A 21,473-nucleotide genomic window follows, 5' to 3' on the forward strand; every position below is an offset into this window, starting at 1 on the left:
AATATTTGTACTCATCAAGGAAGCAATTATTGAAATGTGATAGCAAAGACATTTAAATGTTATGTTCCAAAAGATTTATATTTTAAATCAATTATCTCCTTTTAATGAATTAAAAACAGGTCAGGTTGCACAAAAACACAACAATACTAAATGAAGACTGGAATAATGATGCTGAAAATTCATCTCGCAGGAATAAAATTACCTTTAAAGGGATAGTTCACCCAAAAATGAAAAGTCTGTCATTAATTATCACCCTTGTGTTGTTCCAAACCCGTAAGACCTTATTTCATCTTCTGAACACAAATTAAGATATTTTTTATGTAATCTGAGAAATTTCTGATCCTCCATAGACAGAAACGATATTACCGCAATAAATGCACAGAAATGAGGCAAGGACATTAGAGTACCCCAGAACCAAATCAACCTAACGAGCATTGTTTATGTTCAGCACGTGTGCACCATCTACTGGACGTAAACAGCGCTAATTACCTTGATTATGGGGTACTCTCCAAAATGGCAGTCACTCCAGGAGAAGAATTACTGAATAAATTGTTATTTTTTGCGCACAAAAAGTATTCTCATAGCTTCGTAGAATTACAGTTGAACCCCTGATGTCACATGGACTACCAATGTCCTAGCTACGATTCTGTGTTGGTCGTGGTAATATCCTTGCTGTCTAGGGAGGGTCAGAGAGCTCTCGGATTTCATCAAAAATATCTTAATTTGTGTTCTGAAGATGAACTAAAATTTTGGGTTTATAACAACATGAGGGTCATTAAATGACAGAATAATTGGGTTAACTATCCTTTTAAATATTTTAAAACGGTTATTTTAAAATGCAATACTATTTGCATAAGAGAGTACTTAAATTTTTTTTTTACAAATCCCAAAACTTAGTAGTGTACTTAATAAAGCTACTGCACACAAACCACAGACTAACCCGTTTATTCCAAACTTTAGGAATTTTTAATTTTCTCAAATTAGAATAAGTGAGGCAGTATAAGAAAATATTCATGTGATTTCCACAAAATATAAATGTACACCAGATGTAATAAAAAAAAATTAAAGAAAAAAAAAATCAGAGATATGTCCATTTCATTTTTCAATGCATTTTTTTTTTTTTTTTTTTACACAAAATTAAAACAGAAAATAAATCAGCTATTCTGCATGATTATCAAGTGCTTCTATCTTTTAATTCCCCCAAAAAAGTTTTTAATACTGTTCTGGAGAAAAAATGAAAGAAAAAAAAATACATATGTAAATAGCTGTAGTTTACATGAATTCTAGTTTTAGGTCTGATTTTGATCCATTCCTCCTTTGGCACGAATTGATAACAATTCTCACGTCTCCTATGTTTGTCCAGCTCTAAGCACAACATCCTGCTTTAGTCCTTTTTGCCTCCATTGGCATCTCCAGGTCCACAGTGGCGCTCTCTCCCTCGCTCCTTTTCTTCAGGATGGAGGGCAGAACCAGTTCAAAGAGGGTTTCAAACAAAGCGTCCACATTGTAACCCGTTTTAGCGCTTGTCTCAAAGCACATCTTCTCTGCCGGCAGACAGGCCTTCTCCTCCAGGCCTTTGTAGCGAAGCACGCGGCCGTACAGGGCCATGGCGTCCTCTCTGCTGACCTGTTTGTGCTGAAGCGGAGTGGCGGGAGGAGTCGGACATGTGACCACAGGCTGGGGTTCGTCTCCTCGCGCGCTCTCTGTGTCTGGCTCTTGAGCGTGAGTGTCGGTAAGGTCTGCTTTGTTACCCACAATGGCAAATATGCAGTCAGAGTTGGCAGTGTCAGTCAGGGACAGGAAGCGGTTTTCCAGCTCAACCAGGCTTTGCCAGTTGGTAACGTCATAGGTGAGGATAACTGCAGCCGCGCCACGGCAGTACATGGAGCCCAGGCCATGAAACTGCTCTCGACCTGAACAAAACAGAAAACACAAGCAGGAGTGTAAAGCACAGGCATGAAGTACTGTTCTTCAGTGTAGATTTGGAGAATTTGCACTTTATTTGAGCTCCGTTTCAACTGAATGCTTCTACGTGACTTTTCTAAGACAAAATCATAAAAAATCCACACTATTGGATGTTTTGACTACATCATTGCTTTCCGAGAAAGAGATGAAAATGGTGGCCTGAGCGGCTTCAACATGTTGTGCATCAAAGATGATAACACCTAATACATAATGCACACAAGCATAAATTTGTTCTTCACTTGATGAACTGACAGGTGACTTTAACTTCGCTCAACTTCTCTTGTTTAAAAGATTAAGGCAGTTATCAAAGTTTAATGATTCGTTCCCAAATAAAGTGATGGCCAAAATAATTAGAACACATGAAAGATCTGAAAATATTGACCTTTTATTGCCTCCAAAAAATTATTTCAATTCAAAATGTTCATGGAACACACAGATGGTTGCTCTGAGCACAACAAATATCAGATGAAGTGTCGTACTGTTTTTATGCACTATTGACTTTAATATGTGGTTATAACAGGACATCTCTCTGGGATAATGTCAATATATTTCCTGAGAACTTCAACATTAATGTTATCCCATGCCTTCCGCAACTCAAGCCAAAGGCTTTCCTTTGAATGTACAATAGACCTGTCCAGTTTATTTTCCAACTCACCACAAATATGGGGTTTAGATCCGGACTTTGAGGGGCTCAGTCCATTATTTTCTGAATTCCAGCACATTCCTTCCTTCACAGGTAGTTCCGGCAATAGTTTGTTTTATTGGTATTGTAATGGCCAATTCAACAAAAACAACTGAAATCTCTTAAATATGCCAAGTGTACACACACACTAACAGTTTTCAGGATATTAGTTTCAGTTTGACTGAACTTGGTGTGCATTTGAGAGTTGCCAAGAAACAATGATTAAACATGAACAAAACCTGCTGTACAATATTTTGTGTTTTAAGGGTACTTCGGTGAGAAAAGTTCAGTTTTACTGTACTTGTAACAGCCCTGCTGATGGTGATTCACTCAACAGAATTAAACACAAGTGACCTGAATATTTCTAAGAGGCCAAATCTACTTATGAAAGACAATACAGAGTTAAATAATGAAAACAAACCTTGTTTCACTTTCTCCTTTAAAAAGAAAGCCAAAGGTTTTTGGTCATGATACAGAGAGCTGTAACAGCAGAAATACAAGAGTTCATTGTTGTAGAAATATGTAGTAGTCTTCAACTAGCTTGGCTTCTGCTGTCTGTGTCTGAAGGCTGAGAGAGAAACAAAGCTCTCTTCATTTGTGCCTCTTGCATTATAAAAATTAGTACTTATAAAGGCCCATTTTAATCTTACAATACTTGCATATATTAATAAAAAAAAATAAAGTTCAAGGAATCAAATTAAGGAATTCAGTTTACATTACCCATTGGCATTAAAATCTTCATTGTACATTTAAAAAATAAAAAAAAGTAACTTTAGCAACTCACCCTTCCCCAGTGAAACTAAAAAGTGGTTTGTTTGAGACTTCCTGATGTCAGAAAGATACATACATTTCTCAGATGCTCTTATCCAAAGATATCCAAGGCATACATTTTATCTTCCATGAATTCCCTGCTATTCAACCCCATTAACTTGCGTTGCTAGCAGCATGCTATACTGTCTGAGCTGCAGGAACAACAACAATAGCCACTCAGACATGGTGAGCTAATACAGAGGAAGTAAGCTTTACTATTATTACCCATCACCAGATGAACTAATGATAAGAATAAAATGGGTTAAAGTTCATGTAGCACCTGCTGCTCTGCAGATCCTTCAGAAGAATGCAAACATTACAAATAACTGACTAAACATCTCTGAACATTTCAGCATGATCTCAGTCTGAATGTAATATTTGCTGCTTTTGACACTTTCAAACATCAGATCCTTGTGTCTGCCCTCTCATCACTGGGCATCACAGGGATTTCACTTTGCTGATTTGAATCTTATCTCACTGCTAGGTCTTTCAGGGTGGCTTGGGGAGTGGAGGTAACCCGAGCACATCCACTTATCACTGGGGTTCCTCAGGGATCAGTTCTTGGACCCCTCCTCTTCTCCATATACACTACATCACTGGTTCCCATCATACAGGCACATGGTTTCTCCAACCATTGCTATCCTGATGACACACATCTTTCATTTCAACCAGATGATCCAACAGTAGCTTCATAGATCTCAGGCTGTCTGGTGGACATCTCGGCAAGGATGAAAGAACATCACTTACAGCTCAAAAAAAAAAAAAAAAAAAAAAACAACTCGGCTGTTAAACACCTTTCTTCCTACAGCAGTCAGGCTGCTAAATCAGAGTTTGTGAAATTATAGTGGTGGTTTATATATATGGATGCTCATCAAGCCTGCATTTATTTGATCAAAAAATAATAATAATAATAATAATATTGTGATATATTATTACAATTTAAAATAATTGTTTTTAAATTTATTATACTTTAAATTATCATTTATTTCTGTGATGCAAGGCTGAATTTTTAGGATCATTATCACATGATCCTTTAGAAATCATTCTAATATAATGATTCATTATCAAAGTTGGAAACAGTTCTGCCGCTTAATATTTGTGATATGTAACATGTGATACCTTTTTAGGATACTTTGATGAATACAAAGTAAAAAAAAAAAAAAAAAAAAAAAAAAAGAAGCTGTTTTTAAAATATAAATATTTTGTAATAACAATATACACTACTGGTCAGTAATTTGGAGTCAGTTTTCTTTCTTTTTTTTAAATAAAATCAATACTTTTATTCAGCAAGGATGTGTTAAATTGATAAATTGAAAGTGATACTAAAGAAAATATATTATTAGAATATATATTATTAGATTTTTTTTTTTTTTTGAATAAATGCAGTTCTTTTTAACCTTTTATTCATCAAATATATTAGACAGCAGAACTGTTTCCAACACTCATAATAAATCAGAATATTAGAATTATTTCTAAATGATCATGTGATAGACTGGATGTTACATGTGACACTGAAGGCTGGAGGAATGATGCTGAAAATTCAGCTTTGCATCACAGGAATACATTTTTTTTTTTTTACAGTATATTCAAATAGAAAACTATTATTTTAAGTTGTAATAATATTTCAAAATATTACTGTTTTTTTCAGTATTTTTGATCAAATAAATGCAGGCTTGATGAGCAGAAGAAACCTCTTTCAAAAACATTAAAAATAGTAATGTTTCCAAACTTTTGGTCTTTACTTTAATATATATATATATATATATATATATATATACACACACACACACACACACACACTGAGTATTTTAAATAATTTTGCTAGAGTATTTATGTTTTAGTATTTCTAAATCAATTTTACTGAAATATCTGTTTTTTATAATGCACTGAACTGTAAGCTGTTGATGTGTAAAACACAATTTCATTTCTATGCAACATATAGAAATGACAGATAAAGCATCAATCAATCAATATCACTTGTCACTCTATATCTCCCAATGATATGTCTTATTTGAATGCTTAGTTTTATGCTCAAAGCTATGCAGTTTGTATTGTTTGGAACAAAACAATGTATGATTGAGAGATTTAAGAGAGGGACAAATAAATGTTACTCAAAAGCTTTAAGTATCATATTTGATGCATACATGATTATGCAGTACGTAATTATTTAGGAAAATAATAAAGTAATCCTACATTTCTTCAGTCCAGAAAATCTTTAAAGATGAATAACACTATGAAAGTTAAAAATATTCTAACATTATAAGATTCATTTGAGATTTCACAGCAAAAAGGCATGTTTACTATGACCCGAAGGGGGAATTTTAAGATTATACTAGCAATTTTATTGCTAAAAAAAACTATCAATCAAAGGGCAGAAGGCATATAGAAGTTTTGATCATGTTGATAATTTAAAGGGGCCTTCAAAAATGTATAAAGTGGGCTTTTTTTTTGTAAGGTTAAAGGCATAGTGTAACATGAAAATGAACTAACAAAAAATTAAGGGAATTTTGACATCTGATTTTCCTCATATGATGACACTGCATGCTCAGTACTTCTTTCTAGGTAATTCAGGTCTTTCCATTAAACCCAAACAGGATCACATTTGAAATTGAGAATAAAAAGCTTCAAAACATCTTAATTTAACTGTGAACATTACTCCTAGACCACCACCCATGAGAACAACTGTATGTGTGACCAGTAAAACCATGAGTTTCCACACACACACACACTCACCCGCCCACACAAACACACAGATTCAACACACACTCATCTGACTTGCACACAAGCATGTGACTTTTTGCCTGTAAAGAGACAGCAAACAGCTCTACATGAGGTCATCGGTCATCTGAACAGAATAATATTACACAGGAAATGACTGAGAAAGGACATCCTTTTTACATTACACAGATAGATATAATATAATACTATAATATACTTCTTACCTATCTGTAATATATAGATTGCTATGTCCTGTGTCATTTAACTTTGGGTTATTATCCAAGAGTCCAAAAGGCTTGTTAAATAATTGCCTTTAATGGGTGAAGTTTTCAAACATTGACCAAAAGCATTCATCTTCAGGTTTACTCATTTAAATAAAAGGAAGGTGAATTGCGCACATTAAGTAAAATTTATATGACATCCTTTATATATTTAAAAATTCTGCATATTTTGAAGTAGGTCAAATTATGTGAACTTCAACCATGACAGGACCAGTTCTTAAATATCCCATCTGAATAAGGAACAAAAAGTGCTGACATTAACAAAATAACAAAAAAAATAAAAAATCATTGTGAGTTAGCAGTTCTTAACTATAATTTTTTTTTTTTTTTTTTTTTTTTTTTTTTTTTTTATAAAAGCTTCAAATATTAAGCAGTGCATTTAGGAAAACACACAAAAATAATTATAAAACAGATATATTGTCACTTTTATCGCACATGGCCTTTAACATAGTTATACGATCGGCTGACTTGATATTCTTTTTACATACAGCTTTTGAAAAACATACTGTAATAACCTGTCGTTGTATTTTGTGGTCTGTTGTACTAAAGTAGCCCACCTGCAGTGTCCCATATGGAAATGTTGTAGGGTCCCCACTGTTTGAGGAAGAACGCCCCTCCGACTGTGCTGATAGTGTCCTTAAACCTCCTCTCCGTGTATCTGTGGAGGAGAGAAGTCTTCCCCACGTTCATGTCCCCCAGAATGACGATTTTCACGTCGGGTTTCTTGGTCCTTGAGGCCTGAGACATGTCTCCAAACACATGCCACTCACGCAAACTCAACTCTTACATGTAAGATCGCCATATAAACAATCCAGCTAACTTATCGGTCTCCGCGCTTTAAAAGCATGCTCTTATTACCTCCAGTCTGACGATCTCCGTACAAAGTTTGTCGAAATAAACCCCAGGCGGGTGTGTTAGAAAATTCAATAGTAATTGTTCCCTAGTGTATCTGGTAACGACGCCGATTTTCTAACTACAGAACTTTCAAGTCGGGTTTAACACTAACAGTAGTGCTGTCCGATTCGTCAACGAATCATTATATGAATCATTTGAGTCAAATCTTTTCTATGAATAGTTTAAGATTCGATCAGGAACTGAGTCACTCCGAGCTACTTTTGAGCTAAAAACTAATATAACGTCGTTTTTTACATTAACTGTATTATTGTTGAATGTAAATGTTATAGTTATGACTTTGTTTATTTATTTATGTATCTATCAATTGAATGATGACTGCAACTGGGACACGATAAATATGCTAATTAATAAAAACTTACACTTTAAAAGGTTTATTTGAACATTTAGGAGTAAGTTGGGTTGTCAGAGATATAATATAATACAATAACTTATGATAATGACGTGTGACTAGAAATCACTATTTTGAATTTTTAAGTGAATCGTTCAAAAGAATCGACTCGCGGAAATGAATCAGGCTTCTTATCAAACGGCGGTGGGCGGGGCACATTTACTTGAGCGCTAACGTCACAGGAAGTAAACAGTAAAGGCGGGGCTAAATAAATATCGCTGTTATTCCTAGTGGTGGGCAGAGCGAGGCTTCATGAAACACTGAAACAGTTGAAGCAAAGTGCCGTATTTGTTTCGAGGCTTCGAAACTTTACCGACACCCGTCTCCACGGTGACACCTAGTGGCCAATTGCCCATGTTATCTGAAACAACTTTGACAACAAGCCATTTAAAAATAAATAAAAATATTTTGTTTTCGTTAATGTGGTGATATTTTAAAATCCTATAATAATATCCTATATCATAATAATAACTAGGTTATTTTGGTCATGAAAAATGAATAAAACAAATAAATCCACAATGGTCTAATTTGTTTTTTTTTTTTTAAAGATTTTTATTCAAAAATATTAATTGCTCTGCTGTGGAAGGGCTTAGCCTACTTCTTTTTTTACTGATAATTTCTCCAGCCTTAGAAAAAATCCTCTCACAAGGGACACTTGTTGCTGGCATGCATAGATATTTTTTAGCAAGGACATACAAATGAGGAAAAATCACAGCTCTCTCTTTCCAGTAACTTAGTGGATCATGGGTTCTTGGCAAAAATGCATCTTTTAGGTACTTTTTAACTTCTACTGTGGCATCTGCTGTGGCACTGTGTATCGCCTGGGTTTCATGGATACGACTATCAAAAAGTTCCCATAAACTGTCCTGGGTTTCTGTTGTTGATGTTGTTGTTGATGATGATGATGATGGGCCTGATGTTGACTGTGGCTCTGAATGAAAGTAAAAACAACAATTAGTTACTAAGTCTAAACTGACAGCATATATGAAGTATAAGTCACATAATTATTCAGATGACATAACTCCATAATGTCAGATGAAGAGTGAAACTGCTTACCAGGAGTTGCTGTGTTTGAACGCATCAGCGAAGCACACTCCAGTGTGATCTGCTTTTCAGCCTCCTGGGCTTTGGCAGGATTTCCAAAACCCACATTTTTGAACCTTGGGTCCAGCAGTGTAGCCAGAGCCAAGGCTCTGAATGACTCGTACCCACCACATCTTGAGTGCAGACCTTCTTGCAGGTGTGTGCCTGTTCTAAACACAAGCAAACCATATTGGTTATATTGATAAAAAATAATATGACAGTTGTGGCCAATACATTACATACAGTAGTATGGTCATTGTGGCCTACCTAATTGTGCAGTTGATTCCTGTGCTGATTGGCCTTTTTTCTGCGATAGCTTGTGCTGCAACATCCTGTAAAGTGGTATGAGCTTTGAAGCAGACACTCTCTGTTCCTCTGACAACTCTGTCGTTGCGAGTTTGAAAGGCTGCAGTAGTGACAATGATTCTTGTATAATGTTATACTCAAAACTTGTCAGCGGAGCAGTATCACTGTTTAAATTTGATAGCGCTGCACCCACTGGCTCTCGTTGCTCATACAAGCGCTGCAACATGTCGTAAGTGCTGTTCCATCTTGTGTCCACCTCCTGCATCAGTTTCAGAGCTGGTCTGCCCATCAAGCCCTGCATCTCCACAAGCTTGTCCTTTGCTTTGCAGCTGGATCTAAATAACCCCACTATCTTTCTGGCTTTCTGTCGTATTTCATTGATGAGTGGGGTTTGATCTAGGGCCTTTTTTACAATTAAATTTAAATTGTGGGCAAAACATGGGACATGCCGAAGGTTCAGTAGCTGGGCACTTAAGATCATGTTGGATGCATTATCAGTCACCATACACTGAACTTTGGTGGTTATTCCCCACTCGGCCATTAGCAAAGCTTTAGCCTCCATGAGATGCTGGGCTGTGTGTGTTTGGTAAAACCTCCTTACACCCAGTACAACAGTTGCCAGCTTTGCCTCTGGTGTTATGTAGTGGCAAGTAACACCAAGGTATCCGTCCATATTAATGGAGGACCACATGTCAGCTGTAAGGCTAACAAAATCTGCCTTTTTTAGGTCCTCCATTGTCTTCTCCTTAGAAATGTTGTACCTTTCGGTTACCATCGTTTTAAGTGCCTTCCGGGATGGGAGGACATAGCTTGGATCAAGTTTGTTCACAAAAGCCATGAAACCCTCATCCTCCACGATAGTGAAGGGCTGCAAATCCTTTACCACCATGTCTACAAGAGCCTCATCCAATTCCCTCTGTCTGCCTTTTAAAAGAAAATAAAGATAAAAGATTAAAAGTACTTTCACAAAACTAAATTTCAGCTTTTTCAAGTTTGGAAAAGTTTATGCTCAGTGTGCAAAGACAGATCAAATACAATATAAAATTACAACAATTAGGAAAACCAAAATGTTGTCTTCAAGCCTATAAAAATATCTATGTAATACAGTGACTAAGTTTGTGAGATGTTACATTTACATATTCAGAGTGAAGCTGTTTTCAACATGATTGGGAGTTTTGGAAAAGATTGACGTTACGTTGTAAGGCTGGTGGACACAAGCCTAAGTCTATTTAAAACTATGGACTTTCTAAACAGTGTTACATGAAGTACATATTATATCAAACAATGTATACCTTGTTTAGATGGCCCAGCAGTGTCAGTAGCAGGCCTAGGTACAGGGGGAATGTTACCATCCTCTGCACACTGCAAAATGGCAGGATGAGTGCTCCTCAAATGGCGCATCATGGATGATGTATTGTTGAAGTAGGCTAGCTGCCTATCACAATACATACATCTCACTTTATTTGGGGTTTCCAAATGGAAATGCTCCCACACCACAGATTTACGGCATCTCTTCTGTGGAGCCTCCATTTCTCTATTAATGTCTATATCTATCTATCTATCTATGAATCTATATATTTATGAAAGTATATATATATATATATATATATGAATCTCTCTCTCTATATATATATATATATTAATATATGAATCTATATATAAATTTATATATCTATGAATCTATCTATCTATATATATATGAATCTATCTAAATTCTATATCTCTAACTACTGTGCCATCTGTCAATATCTAACTTAGCCTATATAAATGTGTCACTATATCTATCCTAACTATCTGTCACTGTCTTTAGTTTATCAGTAAATATATTTAACTTAAATGTAACCTAAATATAACTAACTAAATCGCACTATAAATGTCAATAAATCGTAAACGCTATCTCAAAATCTTTCTCCTCTCACAAAAACCCACGAGGTGAAGGTGCATTAACTCCTCTTTTAAACTTTGTGGCAGTTGAGACAGATGTGCGATTGTGTGGTTTGTTCCCGCCCCTGTCAATCAAACGCAGACTCGGCAAGCGTGCCACCTGTCGGTCGAGACACTTATGAAACGCGCAGAAGCTTCGTTTAGCCATAGTCACGTGACATGGGTGTTTTGAATCACAGTTCGGAGCAGTGTTTCGAAACATCTACGCTTCGGGATCTCGACACTGTGTCGAAACGTTAGTTTCGCGTCAGCCATCATTAGTTATTCCTTTTTAATGGCATTGTAACCAGTCTTCGCTACAGTGGGTACCATAGTTGTGTTTTTATTTCATGTCAAATATGGACTGAATTTTGCTTATGTCATCACGCATAAGCGACAAAGCAGAGCGTCAGCGGAAGTCTGATGAATATAGCGGGAGGACAGGACAGGTCTACTGTGTGTAACAAAGATCTATAATCAGAATAAATCCTGAACTTTCTCCTGTTATCTGACTGGATACTGCAGCCAATCCCCAACACAGAGCTCCACATCTCTCTCTCTCTCCTCCTGAGCAGTGCTTGTTTACCCGAGAACTTGATGAATCTTCTCAAACGTACTGCCTTCATCTTCTCTGAACAGACACCGAGTCTGGCGCTTGGTAAGATCTGAGTTTATCAAACTAATGTAATGCATGGACTGATATGTGCTCTTGTTGGAGTGAAACTGTAACCAGTCCTGTTTTGCAACAGTGTTGCTGTGTGATGAAGGTAGATGCAGAGTTGAGTGGCACATGGTATGCACACAGTGGGGTACAGATTCTCCCAAACTTCTTTAATTAACTGAGTGCCTTTTTAATGTAATTAGCGTAACATTTTGAGTGAACTCTTGTCGTTTGTGTAATCCAGTATGCTTGAGGAACATTTAAAAGGTATTCACGTGTCTTGTCATCATTAAGCATGTTATATTGATTTCCATTTAGGATTGTTTTGTCATTATTAAACTGAATCGCATGTTCTGGAAGTCATGGACCGCACTGTGTTTTGTAATTTATTTATCAGTTTTGTGATTTGACTCAAACTCTCAAGCGTAACTCTTATTTCCAAACACTGGGCACGATAAGCTGAGCTTACAAAGTGAATAAGTTGTTTCCTAAATCTGTTCTTGGATGTAGATATTCTCAAAGCTTTTTGACTTTTTTCTTCGCCGAGCCGTGAAGCGCACGGTTGTGGTGACGTAGTACACAACATCGCGGTGACGTTCTCTCTGTTGTTGGCGCGGTAAACACTGGCGAAGTTCTAAGCAGCTTTGCATAAAGCAGCCCTGGTCTTTTAATCTCGGCGATTCGGCGAGGCCTTTGTCACTATGCGCTCGGAAACCGCGTGAAGCGTCGTCGAAACGAGGCCTAGCTCTCGCCGATTGATCGATGCGAAGCCGACTCGGATCGCTTCGACCATCATGTTAGTGAACGCAACGCGCGGTTTCCTGTGGTCGGACATGGAGACCCGAGCGCTGTTGAATATCTGGGGCGAACACGACGTGCAGACGGCGCTGGACGGTAACTTTAGGAACAGCCACGTTTACCGAGACGTCGCGAACCGTTTGTGCGAACTGGGCTTCGATAGGACACCAGACCAGTGCAGAATACGGGTTAAGAGCTTAAAGAGGCAGTATTTTCAAGCGAAGGAGGGATCCAGGAAAAATGGGCAGTACCACAAGATGTGCAAGTTCTACGATGAGATGGAGAGGATACTGAGCAACAGATCCTTATTAGAGAGGCAGGATATCGATAGTGTTGCTGTTGGGGGAGATGAAACGATGGATGAAGATGCTGAGAGTACTGAACTCTTGCAGGAGGCTCACATGGATGGCAGTGGTGAATGCTCCTTTATGGAGCACCCGGTCAAAACTGAGTACCCACCCTGCCCCATTCCAGTGACAGTGGGAGGCATGAGTATGTCAACAACTTCTGATCTGTCAGAAAGCAACAATCTGCCATCTTTAGCAATATCGGTCTGGTTTCCCATATGTATGTGTGTGCTTGTTAATATTCATGTGTTTTTCTCTCAAAGGTTCATTTCCAACCAAACAGATCAGCCTGACCAAGACCAACCCACCGGCAAGCTCGTCCAGCAGGCCACGGAGAAGCAAGAAGCGCTTCGCGAACATGTCGCTGGAGAAGCTGATGGAGAAGTTCCTGGAGCAGAGCATGGAAGCAGAAGACAACTTCTACAGACTCGAGCAGCAGCGTCTTCAGGCTGAGGATAAGCGCAGAGAGGAGGAGCATTCCAGAGAGCTGCAGATGCTACAGATGTTGGGCCAGATATTTAATGGCATTCGCACACCCTCTACTGCACCGCAGGCCACTCCGCAGCCTTCATGTATCCCCCAGACTAACCCCGCCGTACCCCTCACGCGCCCCACTTTTGGGAATCGTAACCATCCTCCTGCCTTGACCGAGTTTGTCAGCCGCAGCCAGCCAGCCGGCCCAGGTCTGCTCATGGAAGAGAGTGACGCTCAATGTTCGTGTAGAGTTGCCATTTATTTCGAACTAGCATTTGTCACACATTCATAAAGTGGAGATAAACACAACGTTTTCTTGCTGAAGTCCCATGAAAAAAAAGTTCACCCAAATATGGAAATTCTGCTGTTATTATTATCATTATTTTGGTGGAACACAGAGATTTGATCGAATTTTAAAGAAGGTATATTTTGGTCCTTGTACATTGGGCTCATTCGTTTTTTGATTTACATTTATACATTAGGCAGACATTTTTATCCAAATGTCTCCAATCGCATTTGAAGAACAACTTTTAATTTTTACTAGCGCTTGGGAATCTCTGAGAATCAAACCCAGGACCTTGGCATTGCTGCTAGCACCACAATCTATAGGAAAGATTCTTTATTAAATATTTAAAGAAGAAAAATTAAATAAACTGCTTGATTATTAGATTTAAATATGTGTCCAGACATGACACGCCCCCTTTTCACTGATTGGTCAACCATTGATGAGTCTGTGGCATCAACAGAATAATAATCACACACTGCTGTAGTTGTACAGATTTTTAAAGGGGTACCGGTAATTGCAACTAGAGACTATTTTGTCTCTTTCTCTCCTCAAAAAATGTTTTGACCTAATATTACCCGAACACTCAAGGTATTTATGTGCATTCGACCTCATCGCATAAAGTCAGATAAATTTTTAATAAATGAAATAATCGTTCTTTTCTACTTTTGTCTTCTCTTAATATTACTTTAAAAAGGAATGAACTCGATGTACACTAATCTATTTTCCATACAATGACAATGCTATATAAAGGCTCCAAAACCATGAAAGTGGTCCATAAAGCCATATGTAGAAGTATTATAGCTTTATTTGGCATAAACTAATGTTTTTCATCATTTTTCAATGATAATCCTCCCTAGTGCTTAAGCTCTGAAATGCTGTTTGCGTTCACATTCAGACTTCAAAATAGATATAGAATAAAAGATTGATTCTGTAAAAAGGGAAGTGAGAATTTGAATCTACAGCAAAGAGACAGATTCAAGCTTAAATGGCTTCAGAGGACTCCGATATAGAGCACAAGTTGTATGGGCTTATCATTCTTTTATGATAATTTTGGGCCATATGGATCTTCAAAGATTGTCTATGAACCTTGGATGGAAAAGAACTGAAAGCAACAACAAAATGTGAATTGACATGAGCAAATTATGTGAAAATGACAGAATTTTCATTTTGGTTGAAACTGATTTTCTTTTTTTTCTTTTTTTTGCAAATACAGACCTTTTAAAATGACTAGTCTAATGCCAATGCATGGAACTGAAGTAAGTTGGTCTGGTTGTGATGAATTTAATTATCGTTACTATACTCTTGTCTCAGTCATAGAGCGCTCTTTCTCTCTGGGAACGGCAGCGGTGGACAATGTCATTCCTCTTGTAAGAAACACAATTCCTCCACTTACGTCCAAAAAACACAAGGGTCAGGACGGACGCATTGGAATCATTGGAGGATGTCAAGAGTAAGTGCTGCACAGATCTTTCTCAGGGCTATACACTTACGAAATGACTGTAAGCAGCTGTGGTGAAGCTTCAGTGGGCTCTGCACATGCATGGCCGACTAATCGGATTAAACCTTTTTAAAAAGGAGATATTTGGGGGAAATGATCAGACTTTATAGTAGGTAGCCTTAACTACTTTGTACTAATATTAAATAACATTAAATGCTTAAGATTTTTTTTTTTTTTTTGTATTTTTTACAGTTTTTATGTTTCGCTATTATTAATTTTTACGCCTCACTTGCTCACTTTTTCACTTTAAACCACATACCTTCAAGGCATGCTCTGCCACAACAGTGTTTTTATAAATGGTTACTTTTTATTCTGTCTGTATGTAAATTTGCTTGGTGAAGCTTATATTTTTGCACTTCTTGTAAGGTACACAGGAGCACCTTTCTTTGCAGCTATCTCGGCTTTAAAAGTAGTAAGTATTCTGTTGAAAATTCACTTTTTTTTTCTCGTCTGCATTTTGTCTTTGCATACTACATTGTGAGATACACAGAGTGAATAGTGAAGTGGATTCTAACTCCTATTAATCAAAGATCTTGAACAAAATATATTATGCAGCATTACTATTATGTTTTTAGCATTGGTAATAATAAGTAATGTTTCTTGAGCACCACATCAACATATTAAAATGATTGGATAAATGGTTCGCTTACCCCAAAATCAAACTTCTGTCATGAATTACTCGCCCTCATGTCGTTCTAAATCTAAGACCTTTGTTCATCTTCAAAACGCAAACTAAGATATTTTTGATGGAATCTGAGAGCTTTCTAACCCTCTGTAGACAGCAACCACTGCAATGTTATGTTCCAATCACCTTCTAGTCATCCTGTCTGTTTTCCAGGGAGCCGATCTGTCTCATGTGTTCTGCACCAAAGACGCAGCTCCAGTCATCAAGTCCTACAGTCCTGAACTCATCGTGCATCCAGTGCTGTAAGCTGGAACTCGCATTAGACAATCCTTAATTGCAAGTGAATTTTATCAAATATCTCCGGTGGCCAAAAGAAGAGTTTCTGACAAGTAATTTTGTATGGATCTCCAGGGATATTTGATTCAGTCCTTTTTACCAGCTGAATCACGTTGGGTTTATTGTCATGTCGAGAGAGATTTGAGCATGATGGTGCTGTTTCTCCAGAGACAGTCCCAATGCTGTGGAGGAGATGGAGAAATGGCTGCCCAGGCTTCACAGTCTGGTTGTGGGACCAGGTCTGGGGAGGGAGGAGATGCTTCTGAAGAATGCTAAGGCAAGAGAAATGATACCATACAAAAACTTCTTTAATAAAGTCAATAATCCCCCCGGTTTCACAGACAAGGTTTAAGATTAGTCCCAGACTAAAGTGTAAGTCTGTGCTGTTTTGACTGAAAGAAACTCGCACAGACTGATCTTAAAATACATCAGTGCCTTTGTTTTGTCTCAAGATGCAAGTAAGTAATGTTTTTTTCTCGTTGAACTATGGCCTAATCCTGGTTTAGTCTAAACCCTGTCTGTGGAACCAGGCCAATATGAAACACAAATGGCATTAATATATTATCTTTAAAAAAGGTAAATTCCATCTGATTCCCTTTCATAGTACCAACTATTTTATTGACGTTTGATTTTCAAAAACGTGGAAAAGAATTAGGTGTGTCTAAATTAAGAATGTTTATTTTTTTTGGTCAAATGCATTTCTAAAGAGCTCAGTAATTTTGTGTATTTTCACATCTATGTTTCTGTGGGTTTAAATTAATTCACGTTCGGCATATGCTTTCTTTTAGGAGATTATTGAGAGGTCAAAGCTCAGAGGAATTCCAATCATCATCGATGCTGTAAGTACTGTTTTCACTGACACTTTTGTTGTTGCTGAACAATGTGTTTTCTTACTGAGCCGATAGATGTAGTGTACAGATGGAGAACTGGGTCAGAGCTCAGAAATGGCTTCTTATATGATATAGTGTTAGTGATCTGTTGCATAATGTCTGGAATGATGTAAAAGCATGACCTTGAACCAACACCAATGTTTTTCTGAATTAGCAGGCTAGGAATTTGCTGGATAAAATACTCACTTAGTGTATGTATACACTGCACATTACAGGATGGGCTTTGGTTAGTCGCAAAAGAACCCTCAGTCATTCAAGGATATCAGAGAGGAATCCTCACACCCAACTTTATGGAGTTTACCCGTCTGTACGAGGCCATGGTGAGTTTTGAATCTATTAATATCCTCCTCTATGTCTATGCAGCTGAGCAAGATCCTTTTGTTTGTAATATCGAAGGCTCTTTTTACATCTGGCATTGTCATTCATCTCATCTTATCAGACTATACGATACTTTGCCTGGTATTGTATGCAGCTCAGATCTGTTTCATATGCTCACTTGTGATCAGATCACCTGAAATAGATGTTATTGCTATGTATAAACTGAGCCTTTGTTTTTACAACATTGCTTTCAGTGCATGCCCGGTTCCAGAATCGGATAACAGAGGTGCTTCTGAAATTAGTGAGGGAGCTTTAGTAAGGTGCAGATGTAATGAACCTAAGGAACAGCTCCTAAGCACCACCATAACAAGAATAACAATATGCACTCAATAGATTATACGTTTTGCAAGTCATTACCAGCATTTCTAAAGATGCGTTATTACAGTTTCAGCGGAGGGTGCTTATCACCTCAAGTAACTCTGTAAACTGGGCCTGTTTCACTGTTATGCTCTTTCTACACCGGGGGGTTCAATCCTGTTCCTGGAGGAACAATGTCCTGCAGAGTTTAACTCTAGCCAGCTCCAACAGCTGGAACCTTGATTAACTGGTTCAGGTGTGTTTAATTGTGGTTGGAGCTAAACACTGCAGGGACACTGGCCCTTTAAGAACAGATTTGGACACCCCTGTTCTAGACCACTGGTTCTCATCCAGGGACTGGTGGCCACTAGGGCGCCTCAGCAAACTTCCAGGGAGCCCTAAATAAGTCTTAAAGTCAGGGTTGTTAAGAGTTTGAACATTTCTGATTTGCATGGGAAGTTAAGATGGAGAATTTTGGAAATTGTCCAAGTTGGAATTTCCAGGAATTAAAGAGAATGAATCTTACAAACCGTATAATACACAAACAGAAATATAAAATGTCAGTTGGTGCACATGGTATTGTTCTGTAGAATAAGATTAGAAAAAAGCTTGTAGAAAAACGCTGATGAAATGCCATGCACAGATATTTAAATAGTTACCTGGAATGGTAAAAAAAAATACAATTGTTGCTGGACAAATTAAGAAAACTAGACTAGGTATACAGAGTAACACTCCACATTTAAGCATACTAAATTAAACCATAACCTACAACTGATGCACTATGCACTTTACACTTTGTGCTTATGCACTTTTATCAACCATGTAGTGTATGAAATATTTAAGGTGTTTGTCATTAATAATCGGAGTCTGATTAACCCCCCCCCCCCCCCCTTCGCTATGTAATTAAAGCAGTGACATTTGAGTGCATAAAGTGTCCAGCCTTCCACACTTAAGTGGTTAAGTGCAACATCCGGGTGTGTAAAGTGCACTTTTTGTTTTTATAATTTTCAGTATGAACACACTACATGCACTATTGAATAGTGCATAAGTACAGGATTTGGGACACACCTTACGTTCTTGTATGAACAGAAAACTGGCTACCATTACATTTGAGCTAGGTTTAGCATATGTCATTTTCTGGCTAGCTAGCTGCTGTATAAACACATTTTGATTTAGAATTTGTTGAACTTTAATAGATCAAATATATTTACCCTGGTACTATCATCAAAACATACTTGACTGCTCAGATGCAGAAGTTTTGACTTCAGTAGTCCTGCTGTAGTCTGCAGATTCTAGAAATTATTTGTGCATGTGAGGAATGAGCAGAGTAGAAATTCAACAGAATTTGCATTAAATCTGGTAGTTTTAAACAAAGCTATGCTGCATTTTTTTTCTTTTAAGATTAGTTCCCTTATCTGCAATTTTGCCATTTCCAGTTTATTTCCTTGAATTCTTATATATTCCTGTTCATTTCCATAAATACCCAATGATTTGCTTAAACAATAATAAAAAAAACTTTACCGACACCCAATACATACAATTTCCGTATACATGCTAAATCAAACTTTAATTTCAGCATCATGAACCTCTGGACAGCACGGACCACAAGAGAAGTGCTCAGCAGCTCAGCATCGCCATGGGCCACCTTACCTTGGTTTTGAAGGGGGAGGAGGACATTATTACTGACGGAAAGAACAGTTAGTGGTGTTCTTCACACGTTCAGACTTCATGAGGTTCCAGTGCACCGTTTTCTGTCTCTAACGTGTTGCTTGTCTTCCTGCTCTCAGTGCTGAGCTGTAGTCAAGAGGGCAGTGGGCGGCGCTGCGGAGGACAGGGAGATCTGCTCTCCGGTTCATTAGGAGTCTTCGCCCACTGGGCATTCAGCTCACCTCCAGATGCAATTAAAGGGTAAGTGGCTCCATAATCAGTAGTTGTTTGATGCTTCATTGCACTTCACTTTCAGTTTAATAATAAATGTTGCTTTTTCCAGCATGAATCCCTCGCTGGTGGCTGCATTCGGTGCTACGTCTCTGACAAGGCAGTGTAATCGCCAGGCCTTCCACAAACACAGCAGATCCACCAGCACCTCTGACATGATCCAGGAGATAAGCAGCGCTTTCAAGAAGCTGTTTGAAAGCTAAACTACATGCGTGTCCATTCTTTTTCATGGTCATTATTAAGACTAAAGGTGTGCGTCACAATGCTACTCCTATTAAATAAAAGCGAAGTACGTTGTTGAGCACCTTTTTTCCTTTTTATTTTGAAGTGCCTCTTTGTAGTTTCAACTACTTCTCCACCTTCATGTGTGTGGTGGCCCTCTCCGAACGTCATACCTTATTTTAACATCTGTGTCTTTAGATGTGTGTGTGTGTTATGTTTGCGAGTGTTTAGATTTGGATCTGGTAACCCACCAAGAGAAAACACTGTCCCTTTATGAATGAATTGCTGTCTTAACTACTAGCTGCAATTTATTGATTGGTCTGCTTGAAAATGTTCACTTTCAAGTATTCAAACAAATGCTCTACCTTTATAGTGGATGTTCTCCTTACATTAAGCTGTCTAACACCTTATTTTCCGTCAGTAACTCACAATCCCTGTTTAGTATGTGGGACAAATTACAAATAATTGAAAGTGGCTGTCACTTTTAGATATAGTTTGCTATCCTATGTATTAAACTAACATGAACATTTTATTTAAAACTGTTTCTGTTTTGTATTATTCACTCTGTGTAAATATTGTTTTGTTACTAAATGTACTTTAAATATTTGTTACTTTAAATATTGGATTGTTACTGTAATATTATTCAATTTTAGAAGTAGTTACAAAACCAGTGATGACACCGAGACATGAGAAACATGTCTATAGAAATCTTGTATACTTTTAAATGAACTAATTCAAATCGAAAACGAATATTCTCTGATTATGTAATCTGAGAACATAATTTATGTAATTTATTCTTACCTACATTAATTAACGTTATTTTATGCTATTATACGGATTTTGCTAGTTGGGCTTTTCCTGAACATCTTGCCAAACTGAAATGTATAATTTAACTTAACCTTTTTTTTTTTTTTTTGGCCGTTATTCCGAGTATTTCTATTTGCTAACCAAATTATAAAAATGTTTAAGTATTACAGTTGTTTTAAAGCTAAAAGGCTAAACTATTCTATGTTTGAAGAAAGAATAAAGAGTTTAATTTCTATTAAGGTTTATAGAAATTTTGTAGCCTATGAATTGTAAATTCATTGAAATGTAGCCTAATTATGGATTTGAATAATTAAGTTACTTTTCAGACAGAGTAATTAGTAATTTAAATGCAATATTGATGATTTAATTAATAATCCTAATTATTTTTTGTAAGTAACTTACCCAGCACTGCACACAACTAATAATAGCTGTATTTCCAACTGATTTTAATGATTTAATTTTAGATTATTTGTCTAATAGTGTGTGTGTGTGTGTATATATATATATATATATATATATACTGTAATATTATTACTTAAATTTTGTTAGTAAGTAGTTACACAACTAGAAACCAGGGAAAATAATATTATTACTGTAATGTGTTACTAGTAACTTAAGTCACTGCCCAACACTAATAATAGTTAAACATCCCAGAGCTAATAAAAGAAGCAGTCGCCCTTTTTTTCACCAAAATAGAATAACATCATAACCATGTTGCATAGAATCAGATATAAGACTATTTAAAACATGTATACTTCCTCACATGACGGTCTTGTTTTGTTATTGCGCCACGGTCAGATGTCGCTTGTGCGCATGCGTGACTCCATCCTCCGGATCCTCCAGTA

At 37.2% G+C, this 21,473-nt stretch overlaps 2 protein-coding genes across 6 annotated transcripts; one reads left to right on the forward strand and one right to left on the reverse strand.

The window, feature by feature from the left end:
* Window positions 1-929: 929 nt before the first annotated feature.
* On the reverse strand, window positions 930-7,471 carry LOC113108925 (ras-related protein Rab-20-like). 2 transcript variants are annotated; one of them, XM_026272350.1, is made up of 3 exons: window positions 3,432-4,392; window positions 2,621-3,127; window positions 930-1,913 (listed from the first exon to the last, which is right to left on the reverse strand). In XM_026272350.1, the coding sequence occupies exons 2-3, from the start codon at window positions 2,685-2,687 to the stop codon at window positions 1,366-1,368; spliced, it is 615 nt and encodes a 204-aa protein (XP_026128135.1). In that variant the 5' UTR covers window positions 2,688-3,127; window positions 3,432-4,392; the 3' UTR covers window positions 930-1,365. The 2 variants fall into 2 exon arrangements, with proteins under 2 accessions (XP_026128135.1, XP_026128134.1); XM_026272349.1 differs by lacking the exons at window positions 2,621-3,127; window positions 3,432-4,392 and adding an exon at window positions 7,014-7,471.
* Window positions 7,472-10,904: 3,433 nt separating this feature from the next.
* LOC113108926 (ATP-dependent (S)-NAD(P)H-hydrate dehydratase-like) lies at window positions 10,905-20,439 on the forward strand. Of its 4 annotated transcripts, none has more exons than XM_026272353.1 (11): window positions 10,905-11,729; window positions 13,141-13,590; window positions 14,949-15,087; window positions 15,502-15,547; window positions 15,974-16,062; window positions 16,265-16,373; window positions 16,885-16,935; window positions 17,202-17,306; window positions 19,238-19,358; window positions 19,449-19,569; window positions 19,652-20,439. In XM_026272353.1, the coding sequence occupies exons 1-11, from the start codon at window positions 11,669-11,671 to the stop codon at window positions 19,800-19,802; spliced, it is 1,443 nt and encodes a 480-aa protein (XP_026128138.1). In that variant the 5' UTR covers window positions 10,905-11,668; the 3' UTR covers window positions 19,803-20,439. The 4 variants fall into 4 exon arrangements, with proteins under 4 accessions (XP_026128138.1, XP_026128139.1, XP_026128136.1 ...); XM_026272351.1 differs by lacking the exon at window positions 10,905-11,729 and adding an exon at window positions 12,309-13,022; XM_026272352.1 differs by lacking the exon at window positions 10,905-11,729 and adding an exon at window positions 12,310-13,022 and having other exon boundaries at window positions 13,141-13,560.
* The last annotated feature ends 1,034 nt before the right edge of the window (window positions 20,440-21,473 follow it).

The sequence above is a fragment of the Carassius auratus genome, chromosome 9 (genome assembly GCF_003368295.1).
Source record: "Carassius auratus strain Wakin chromosome 9, ASM336829v1, whole genome shotgun sequence".
NCBI lineage: Eukaryota > Metazoa > Chordata > Actinopteri > Cypriniformes > Cyprinidae > Carassius > Carassius auratus.